This window comes from Micromys minutus (genome assembly GCF_963924665.1).
Source record: "Micromys minutus genome assembly, chromosome: 4".
Taxonomy (NCBI): Eukaryota; Metazoa; Chordata; class Mammalia; order Rodentia; family Muridae; genus Micromys; species Micromys minutus.
Window position 1 is genome coordinate 25,920,975 of NC_137973.1, and position 11,663 is coordinate 25,932,637.

The window sequence follows — 11,663 nt, forward strand, 5'->3', positions numbered from 1 at the left end:
GGACTAACGTGTGGCTCATCTCAGCCCGGGGCACCCGGTTCCTCTGTCTCTTCTTGCCCTGATTCTAGACCTTGTTTATCTCTGATGCCAGTAAAGCTGTTCTTTAAATTCTTGCTCCATAGATTTCCTTCTCCTGGATTTTTGTTTCAGGCTGACTAGGTGGTTACTTTGTAGTCTTAGAAACAAAGAACATGCCACCTCACTTTGGCTACTGGCAGTGCCTATAAAATAAACATGATTAGGAAAATTGGTGACCACCAAGACACAGAAGAAATGGAACGACTAATCAAATTCAATAGAAGCCTCCCCTCCCCCACTGGCTCCCCATCTCAGTCTTAACAGGAACGTCCAGCTCCCCAAGCTGGGTGGGATACAACACAGGCCTGTATGGGGTGATATTTATATAAGAAGCTGGCTTCCTCCCTGGGGCAAGTAAAATAAGCTGTAAAATTTGAAGGCGCATTTTAAAATTGTTTCAAATCCTCCAGTGTGTTTCCTGTCTGGCATTGTATATAGGCATTGCTAATACATGTGTCTGTGTGGCCTGGAGGTCCTGTTAACGAGAGAGACGTAGAGATGCCGGGAGGCCCCAAACATCCACACCCGGGCTTAGGAGAGAGACCTGTTGTTGGTCAGGCTGTGCCTTCGTAGTGTTGGAATGTCTTCCTATAAAGGACTTGTAGCCTCAGGGGTAGTTTAGTTAGTCTGAGAAATTAGCATCTTTGAAAAACCACAATATTATAAATCATTAGTTAATGGCTCCGAGGGACAGTGATACAGGTCTGTGTGATACTGTTCAACCTCGAGTCCTAACTAGGGTGTAGCAACATGCAATTTAACAACAGAGATAAGCCGGATGTGCAGTCCTCTGTGGAACACACCTGTGTCCATCCAGTTTTTCCTGGAATGTCTTTCCCCAGAGATAACGATCCAGCTTGCCCCTTCCCCATCCCACACAGTGGAGTATCACATCCTCGCCGGGGCTCTCTGTCCCTTCTCCGATGTCCTGTAACTGAATGTGTTCTTCCTATGACCAAGCCTTTGAGGAGCAGGAACAGGTCTTTCGTGGCTGGCGTGTTCCTGGCAGCTGGGCTCCTGTGCCCAAGTGGTGCTTTTGATCTGAACTGCTGATGTTACCTGTTCTAGTCTTGTTCTTCTAAATGGGAATTACTGTTAATATATATGAAGAACATCTCAGTTGGTAAAAGCCATCACATTGAGGGTGTTTAAACTTTTTCCATGCTCTTAAGTTCGCTTTGTTTCATGTAATTACTTTAGATTTGGAACCGGTGAAACTGGACTGGCGAGATGGCACAGCCAGGAAAGGGGCTTTTGTCGCCCAGACCTTGGAACCCACATAGCAGAAGGAGGAAATTACCATGCAAGTTGCTCATTTACTGCCCCTTCAAATGCCTACACATGCATACTCATATGCATGTACACACACAAACCACACACACTCACATGCATGTACACACACTCATGACACATACACACATGTGTGTACACACAAAAACATGCATCACACATACACACTCACATGCACACTCACGTGCATGTACACACACATGTAAAAAGAGAACTGGTGAAATTAAAATTAATCTGAAGGTGTCCCTTTACTTGTGCAGTATGACATTGTTATCTTATCTGCTTGGGGACCACATGTGTGTGGGGGTGGGAAAGGTTTTTGGTAGGCTTGTCTTTATCTTGACACTTTCTGGCCCTTGGTTAATGAAGGGTGGTGACACTCTAGCCTCCAGACGCACTCCTAGAGCTGTGGAACATGAAACAGAAACACAGAGAAATGAATAATTCAAAGTCTCCCAAATGCGTCCTGCTTACCTGGGAATGTTAAAGGGAGGGAAGGAAGGAAATGCAGAGGGAAGGAGAAATGGCAGTCATGGGATTATCCAGTAAGCCTGTGCTGAAAGCAACGTGGGCCAGCCGCACTCCTCCCCCACCACGCCCTTTCTCCCTCGCTCTCTGCTCTCTGGGATGGGGCCACAGAAGAAACAGGTGTTCAGAGAGCCCCTTGGGTCCCATGATTCCCTCAGGAGGCGGCTGAGGTTCTTACAAACTGCCCGGCAGCTGGCAGCTGTGTACACACAGGGCCATAGCTCTCCCTCAGTCTAGAGTTCCCACCACCCTCTCCTCCTGGCCCAACCATGTGGCCCGTTCTTTCAGGTTAGCCTGTATGGCTGCATAGAGTTGTGGGATGCCCAGTTACGTCCGAATTTCAGACTTCAATAAACAGTGAAGAATTTTCTAGCATGAACATGTTTGATGTAATAGTAGAAATATATACCTACACACATTTACATGTTTTGCATTTGTGTGTGTGTGTGTGTGTGTGTGTGTGTGTGTGTCAGGGTATGTATGTGGAGGTCAAAAGACAACTTTCCAGCCAGATGTGGTGGCGCACAGCCTTCATTCCAGCACTGGGAGGCAGAGGCAGACAAAGACAGAATTCTGTGAGTTCAAGGCCAGTCCTGCTCTACTGAGTTCTAGGACAGCCAAATCTGTAGAACCTGTCTCAATAAAGCCAAACAAGACCAAAGAAAAGTCTTTCAAGTCAGTTCAGGTCTTTGGGCCTGATACCAAGAACCTTCTTACTGAGCCACCCCAATGCCCCCCCTTCTTAAATTAAAATCCATCCAGGAGTTCTGTGGTTTGTCCGCTACAAAGAGCAGCTTGACGCTAGCCCCACTGTCTGAACTCCTGTGGCCTTCATGACTCAATACTTTATCTATGTCCAGGAAACAGGGCACTCTTCCTGACTAGTGACAGTAATCATGACCGCTCGCTGGTCATATATGATCTGCCAGGCACGTAGGCACTTTACACAGCCTTCCAGTCAATCTCGAAGTGACTCCGATAGCTAGAGAGTTAGTGTCCTTACGGAGACACTGTCAAGATCCCAAAATCCCAAAGCCGGCAGAGCTGCCCCTGGCAGCAGTGACTCTGTGGCCTCTGCCATTGCCCACACAGTGGCATCTGCACCCCCTCCCCTGTGGGCACAGAGTATGACCGGAGAGCGACAGCTGGAAGGTTCTCCTTTCCAAAAAAGAAATCCTAGCATGAGAGGCTATGCCACGGATATCTCTTGCAGCAAAGACGTGGGGTTCAGACGAACAAGGAAGTTTCTGATCCATAGATGTTTCTGAAGCTTGTTTGCTCTTGGGTGAACCCTGCACTGCTGCTCGAAGTCTTGTGAAACTGGTCTCAGAACAAAGTCCTCCTGGACGTGGCTGGGGATGTGTGTGGGGTGATGTGTGACGCAGGGCACGTGGCAGAGCGACACATGCACTCTTATGGGCTTTGCTGGTTTCAGTTGGGAGTCATGTGAGTGGCGCTTGGGCCTCTTTCAAGAAGAAATTAGCCACTGTTCTATTTAAGCAGCACTTTCTGGTGCTGCTGTTGCTTTAGGCAGGTTTTTGTTCTGTAGTCCCGGCTGACATGAACCCCACGATGTGGGCCGGGAGAGCCTCGAACTCAACCCTCTAAAGTCAGCTCCTGCCTCAGCCTGCTAAGTGTTAGGATTGTAGGAGTGTTGGGGATAAAGTAGAACCTATGGACCGCAAGGCAAACACTCTATTGGGCTATATTCTTGGCCCTTAAATACACACACACACACACACACACACACACACATTTTTTAAATAAGATCTTTCTATTTTGCTGAAACTAGCTTCAACCTTGTTACTCTCTTCAGCTTCCAGCACAGGTGGGATTACAGGCCCGGGTCACTGCCCATACCAGTCTTCCAGTCTTTATTTAGTGGCTATCTGATGTCACCCGGTCACAAAGGACGGAGGTGTGAGTGCTCATACATCCGGACTGGGAGAAGGTTTAGCGTCAGTGTTAGTGAAAGGGAATCTGGACGCTTCTGTTGTTGGACCTTAACTGTTCTGTTACTGTTACTTCCTGGCTTGTGCTTCAGTTAGACAGAGGAGGCATGGTCTGATACACTTTCGTTCCCAGGACAGTGAGAAATTACCGGCTCAGCAGGCGTGGATGCTGCTGTGGAGATGCCAGTCTGGGGACCGTTTTCTTCAGGGTCTGGCTGCTTCTCAGGCCCCTCTTCTGTTTCTCATGCTGGGATTGAACCCAGGGACTTACACTGGCCAGACAAACGCCCTCCCACTGTCCTACACCTCTAGCAGTGTTTGAGCTGTTTTGGTTTTGCTGCTGTGGTTTGGGACAGGGATTCCTACAGCTGAGGCTGTCCTAAAACTTGCTGTGCAGTGGAAGATAATCCTGAACATCTGTTGTCTGTCCTCTACCTCCCAAAGTCCTGAGATTACAGATATGGGCCCAGCCTGGCTTCTTGCTTTCTTATGTTTAGGTTGTTTGGTTTGCTTTAGGTTTTTTTGAGATAGTTTTTTACCTATTGCCTAGAACTTTGACATTTGAACTTTGACCTTTATGCCTCACTTTCACCAGGAGCTAGAATTACAGGCCACTAGGTCTGACTCCATCCCTCTTTTGTCTATTTTTAAAAATGTATTTTATCTGGGCTGGAGAGATGGCTCAGTGGTTAAGAGAACACTGGCTGCTTTCCCAGGGGTCCGGGGTTCAATTCCCAGCAACCACATGGAGGTTCACAACGGTTCACAACCATCTATAGAGAATTGAATGTCCTCTTCTGACATGTGGTGTGCATGCAGCAGAGCATTCGTACATTAAAAATAAATAAAACTTGGAGAGAAAAAGAAAGAAAGAACGAAAGAAAGAAAGGAAGGAAGGAAGGAAGGAAGGAAGGAAGGAAGAAAAAGAAAGAAAAGGGCCAGAAAGATGGTTCAGTGGTTAGAGCACTGACTGTTCTTCCAGAGATCCTGAGTTCAAATCCCAGCAACTACATGGTGGCTCACAACCATCTGGAATGGGATCTGATGCCCTCTTCTGGTGTGTCTGAAGACAGTGACAGTGTACTCATATATAATAAATAAATAAATCTTTAAAAAAGAAAGAAAGAAAATCAGGTGAGGTATAATGGCCTGTCTATGGATTTGTGCACTCGCTGTTGTGAGTCTGCTCAAGGCTTCAAAAGGAAGTTGTGCATTTGAATGAGCTATGTGTCTAGGCTGGGGACGACTTGCTGGCCTGCTGTTTGGAGAACAAATCCCCTGAAGCTGGCACGTGAGTGGTCAAGGGGATATAGAAAGCTACTGTAGAATAGAGTTGCTTCATTTCTGGGGGGCTCGAGAAAGAGCCTGACTGTCCTTTCTCCTCCTTCCCAAACCCAGGCCCGCCTCCAGTTCAAGTCTGGGCTATATGTATATGAGATGCTGCACTTCTCCGAAGCCCTTAGCCTTCCCTGGCACCAGAGGAAGCTAACAAACTCACTGTCGGCTGAGCATCAGCTTGCAGCCTCAGTTTTGAGCTCGCTTCTCTCTCCAAAAATCTTTCCCTGCCACCCTGCTGTCTATCTTCCAAGATGTGTGGAGGTTGGCATGCACCGTGGCCCCCGTCTCCTGTCATTTGGTGAGCTGTGCTGCTGTCCACAGGGTGACACTCAGTCATGTTCAGGCGAGTTTGAGAACACTTCTGTGTGCTTAACCCTGTCCTGGTCCCATGAGGGTTTGAAGAACAGGATCTGAGTGTCACCACAGGCAGCTAAAGACTCAAAGTCCACAGACGCACATTTAGATCAGAGCTCCGTCTATAACAAGGCAGGCCTGCAAAAGCCTTTAGCCATTGCAGCCCTCTGGGATGGGGTATGACAATGAACAGTCAGGACAGGCTGCTACCTCGGTCCCCTACACCTTTCAGACCGATTTCTCAAAAAGAGATAAATTAGGGTGGAAACCCACAGAATTGACTCCACAAGTTTGTTCTTTGACAGCAAGATGACTCGGTAAAGCTGTTTACTTCTAAACTGGACAACTCACATTTGATCTCTGGAACCCACATGGTGGACAGAGAGAAGACCCAAAGGTTTTCCCCTGGTCTTCACATGTGAGCTATGGCTTTTTTTTTTTTTTTTTTTTTTTTTAAGGATTTATTTATTATATGTATGCGAGTACACTATTGCTATCTTCAGACACACCAGAAGAGGGCATCAGATCTCATTGCAGATGGTTGTGAGCCACCATGTGGTGCTGGAAATTGAACTCAGGACTTCTGGAAAAGCAGTCAGTGCTCTTAACCACTGAGCCATCTCTCCAGCACCTGATTTTATGCCCCACATACCTAACCAATCAATGTAATTTTTTTTTTTTTGTTTTGCTTTGTTTTTTTTTTTTTTGAGACAGGATTTCTCTCTGTTACCCTGGCTGTTCTGGAACTTGCTCTACAGACCAGGTTGGCCTTGAAGTCAGAGATCCTCCTGCCTCTGCCTCCTGAATGCTGGAATCAAAGGTATGCAATACTATGCCTGGTTATATCTTTTTATTTTTTATTCTATCCTCCTGCAAATACTTAGCACCTACTGTATACCAGGCAAGAAGCTTGCCTTCTGAGAGGGTGCCATTAGTCACAAAGCCATCTTGTAGATGGTCTCGTTCACCAGATCTCTGGCCTCATCTTTACGTGTGGATGGATAGCAGAGGATGGGCAAACATTTGAGGAAACCTCAGCTCCTAACAGGAGAAAGAAATCAAAACACACAGAGGGACTAGTGTGGTAATTCACTGGGTGAGGGCACATGCTGCCAAGTCCCTGGAGACCTGAGTTTGGTCCCCAGGACTCACTTGGTAGAAGGACAGAACTGACTCCCACCTCTGACCTCTACATGTATGATGTAGCATGATACATATATCCACCCACCTACATGCATGGAAAGTAAATGTAGCAACAACACACAGAAAGGGGAACCAAAAGTAATGGGAAGTGGGATTGGAAAGCTGTCTATAACTGTGGCACCAGGTAACCCAGCTCCCTCTTCTGGCCTCTGAGGGTACTGCACTCACATGCTGAACTGCCTGCTTAACATCATCCACACTATAGAAATAACAATGACATTTAGAAGAAAAGAAAAAGAGAGGGCAGCTATAGTGCACATTTTTTTTTTACCATGACACTTGAGTTGTAGAGACAGGAGGATCAGGAGTTCCAGACTAGTCAGGGCCATATAGTAAGACCCTATCTCAAAAAAAAAAAAAAAAAAAAAAAAAAGGCTCTGAGTCTGCAGTAGAACACACATGCAATCCAAGCACTGTTGAAGTAGAGACAGGAAGATCCCTCCTAACATGTGACTGTGTGTTTTATTCCTTAGTCCCCTAGCCAGAGTTCCTGGAGCCAGAAGATGGTGGTGGAGAGATGGGTCAACACCCACATAGTGAGTCACAATTCTCAGTAACCCCAGTTCTCCAGGACCCAGTGCCTTTACCAGCCTTTGTAGGCAGCAGGCATGCATGTAGCGCATAGACATATATTCGGGCAAAGCACCCACGCACGGACATAAAACCAAATTCTATAAAGTAGCTTTACTGTTGTGGTGCAAACTTTTAATTCCGGCACAGGGGAGGCAGAGGCAGGTGGATCTCTGTGAGTTCAAGGCCGGCCTGGTCTAGATTGAGTTCCAGGACAGCCAGGGCTGTTACACAGAAAAACTGTCTAGAGAAAAACAAAAAAACCAAAATGAAACAAGTCTCAAACAAACCACCCACAGCAAAACTATTTTTTTAAAGAAACTGTACATACCTCCCCTCCCCTCAAAAGAAGCAGTCAGTTTTTTCCTTAACTTCTTATATATACTTCTTCTGCATTACTATTTCTTGTGGCTAAGAGACTCTATGACCAAATGTATCGTCTCCACCATTCTCTCCTGGAACTGAAACCAGCAGCGTAGCAGAGTTGATGTGTTCACTAATGCTCAGGAAGGCCATCTTGTTTTCCTTATGTATTCCATGCATTGCTTTACAGTCTACTATTTTCACTGTTCTCACGCTTTTCCCACAGGGAGCTTCCTCTGTGATTTAGGGTTCCACTGTGCGGACATACCTTAGTTTATTTAAGCAGCCCTCCAGAGAGGGACACATTGAGTGTTTGCAGTGTTTTCCTATTATTATCGAGTGTCGCAGTGAGTAAGCACATACACACACACACACACACACACACACACACATACACACACATACACACACAGGAGCACACACACACAGTTAGGTGCACACACACTTATACACACATGAGCATACATACACAGGTGGGTGCACACACTAGCAAACACACACGTGAGCACACATAGACAGGTGGGTGCACACACACACACATGAGCAAACACACACACAAGCACACACACACACAAGAGCACAGACATGAGCACACACACACACATACACACACACACACACACGCCCATGTGCAGAAGCACAGCTGCAGGAGGGCTCCATGGAGTGCATAGATAATTTTCTTGCCGTCTATCTCCCAGCCTCTCTTCCTGCTTCCCCCCGGCAATGCAGGAAAATGCCTGTTCCCCAAGACCACATCAACAGACTGTGTTGTAAACTTCTGGGGCTTTGCCAAGCTGAGAAATGAGAAACGCTCTCTCGATGTAGTTTTAATTTTCACTTATCTTCTGTGTGAGGTTGAGCATCTTTTTAAAAATTTAAAAGCCATTTGCATTGCCTTCCTGTGAACTGTTCATAGTCCCTGGCCTTGTCTCTCTTGGGTAGTTGGTCTTTCCCGTTAATTACTAGCTCCGAGCGAAAGAAAATGCTGAAGAAATAGAAATGACTCACAAACACATGGCTCGATGGGGAACAGTGGTTACAGTTTCATAACCAACTAAATGCTAAATGTTGATCTAACCAAATCTTTTTCATTTAACCCATCAGGAGGGGGTGTGAGTCCCTGCACCAGGTCGGGGTAAGACAAAAAGAAAAAAATCCTAACCCTCACCTTTCTAGGGGAAGGTGCTAAAAAAAAATCTAACACCGACAGCCATAGCTTTGGAAATGTAAGATGTGTAGAAGAGAATCCAGTGGAGGCCTTGCCTGTGGGATTGGGAGCTGTGGTGGTTTTGTTTTGTTTTGTAGCTCTGGGGACTGAACTCAGGACCCTGTACATTACAGGCAGCGCTCCCCCACCGAGATCCTCCATCAACAGCAGGAGCTATGGTTTCTCATCAAAGTTGTTTGGTGCCATTTGACTGTGTAAAACTATTTCTGTGGTCTAGTAAAATTAACTATAGATAGTTAAAGGGATGATATGTACATTACAATACAAGGCCTTCCTGTTATAAAAGAGGGGCGTATTATAAAATTTGATATAGAACTTTTTTTTTATTGTTGTTGTTGTTAGAGCCTGATGTGCTGGCCGCCATTTTTACCACCGAGCCACATCATAGGTCTTACATGGAAGGGGCTTTGTGCTCGTAACCACAGCCAGGAATTAAAAGAAGCTCCACACTCCACATCCTCTCCTCCTTTCCTTTTCTGCCTTGGTTTTTTCAGACAGGCTCTCAGTAGTTCTTGCTGTCTTGGACCTTGCTTTGTAGACCAGGCTGGTCCCAAACTCAGAGATCCACCTGCCTCTGCCTCCCAAGTGCTGGGAGTGAATTCATGGGACACCACACCCATCTTCCTCTTCCTCCCCCTCATCCATCTTTTAAAGAGTTATTTTTAGTCTTTCCAATAACCTGCAGGCGTGTGTCTGCTTTGGGGTGCACACATGTGGTGTCGGCGGAAGCAGAGGTGTCGAGTGCTCCACAGATGCAGTTACAGGTGCCTACAGGCTGCCCGATGGGGGGATTTGGGCCAGAATTCAGGTCCCCTGGATCAGGCATTCTTCATGACTGAGCTGTCTCTCCAGCCCCTAGGTTTGTCATGCAGGATTTCTGCAAAGTCTATTTAGAAAGCAAACAAAGTCATAGTCGTGTTGGGAGGAAAGACTCCCAAAATCACGGGATGGTTCTGAGTGTGATGGTCTTGGGTTTGATTTTTGATTCATTTGTTTGCTTGTTTGTTTTTGAGACAGGGTCTCAGCACGCAGCCCTGGCTGGCCTCAAACTCATTACGTAGGCCAAACTGACCTTTAACCGAGAGTTGCTTGACTCTGTGTAGTCACACTCAGACTAGAGTTTTCTTTAAAGTATTTGTTGGTTCTATCATTTTATGTGTGTGAGCTGGAGTGTATATATGCGTTCCATGTGCATGTACGAGCTTGCAAACATTAGGAGAGGGCATCAGATACCCTGGGTCTGGAGCTACAGATGGCTGTGGGGATTGAGCCTCCGAAAAAGTAGTGAGTGTTCTTACCCATGGGGCCATTTATGTGGACTCAGCCTTGCTGTGACACTGAGGACATGCCTCACACATGTTCTTAAGCACATGTTCTCTCACTGTGCCCCCTCAGTATCTCAGCCCCATAGACCTCTGCATTCTGGTGCTGATGGAGTACACAGACCTTCTCCTTCTCCTCCTCCTCCTCCTTCTTCTCTGGTCTTCACATGCGAGCTATGGCTTTTAATTTTTATTTTTTTAAGGATTTATTTATAATATGTATGTGAGTACATTGTTGCTGTCTTCAGACACACCAGAAGAGGGCATCAGATCCCATTATAGATCTGATGTGGTGGCTGGGATTTGAACTCAGGACCTCTGGAAGAGCAGTCAGTGCTCTTATCCACTGAGCCATCTCTCCAGCCCCATTTTCTTCTCTGTTGCCTTAAATAACTAAACAGATAGCCTGGCAGTGATTGCCCACACCTTTTTTTTTTTTTTTAGGCTTTTAAATGGGTTGGTTTAATTCAAAGCAGTACAGAATTCAGAGTACAATGAAGATGGAACAGTAGGCTCTGGAGGGATTCCAGACTGGGTTCACCTTAAATTCACAACTGAGGTAGGAACTGCTGAACACTAGAGACAATGAGCCATTGCATTGTTCACTTTATTCTTTTTTACAAAAGTTTATTACAATGTACAACAACAGGCTCCAGGAAAACACTTCATTCATTCTAGCTATTAGGTGGCAAAGATGTTATGACAGGGAATCCCGATGTTTGACAGGTTCCCAGATGACATTTCATTCTAGTTGTTATGGCAGGGAATCCAGATGTTTAAATAGGAATGGAAGAGGAGGGTCACCATCACCTCAGATGTGAGGAACAGCTTACTTTTTGCCAGACTTCTTAATTCCACCTGTGGCCAGGGGGCCCTTCCCTGCGGCCTTGGCTTTTAGCTCCTCGAGTTTCTTCTGTTCCTCCTTTTGTTTCTGCTTGAAAGCCTTATCTTCCTCGTCCATCTCCTTGGCTTGCTTCTTGGGCTGTTTCAGGGGCTTCTTTTTGCCACCTTCGCGGCCCGACATGGCGCCTCCAGCCCCTTCACCAGACCCTGATCCTAAGCCTGCCCACACCTTTAATCCCGACACTGAGGAGGCAGAGGCATGTAACAGTTCGTGGCCAGCCTGGTCTACAGAGTGAGTTCCAGGACAGCCAGAGCTACACGGAGAAACCCTGTCTTGAAAAACCTAAATAAGTAAATAAATAAATAACTCCTGTCACTGATAATCAAAGGGAGGCAAAAACGGGGTACTCTTTGAGAGGGCAAACACACACAAAGTGAGCCCCAAGACTATCCAGCTTTGTGGGTGGAAATTCCGGGATTGGGTGTGGGCGATGCAGTCTGCTGGTCTGTCTGTGTGAAGGAAGGATTGGCGCCCAGGAAGACCACGGCTACTCTAGTTTGCAGCACAGAGTCCTAGAGAGGAGTTGCGCACAG

At 46.4% G+C, this 11,663-nt stretch overlaps 1 protein-coding gene across 1 annotated transcript; it reads right to left on the bottom strand.

Annotated features, from left to right (window-relative positions):
* Nucleotides 1-10,690: 10,690 nt before the first annotated feature.
* Nucleotides 10,691-11,283, bottom strand: LOC308419691 (translation machinery-associated protein 7). Its single transcript, XM_080915458.1, has one exon. It carries the CDS (start codon nucleotides 11,248-11,250, stop codon nucleotides 11,056-11,058), a length of 195 nt encoding a protein of 64 aa, XP_080771584.1. The 5' UTR covers nucleotides 11,251-11,283; the 3' UTR covers nucleotides 10,691-11,055.
* Between the last annotated feature and the right edge of the window lie 380 nt (nucleotides 11,284-11,663).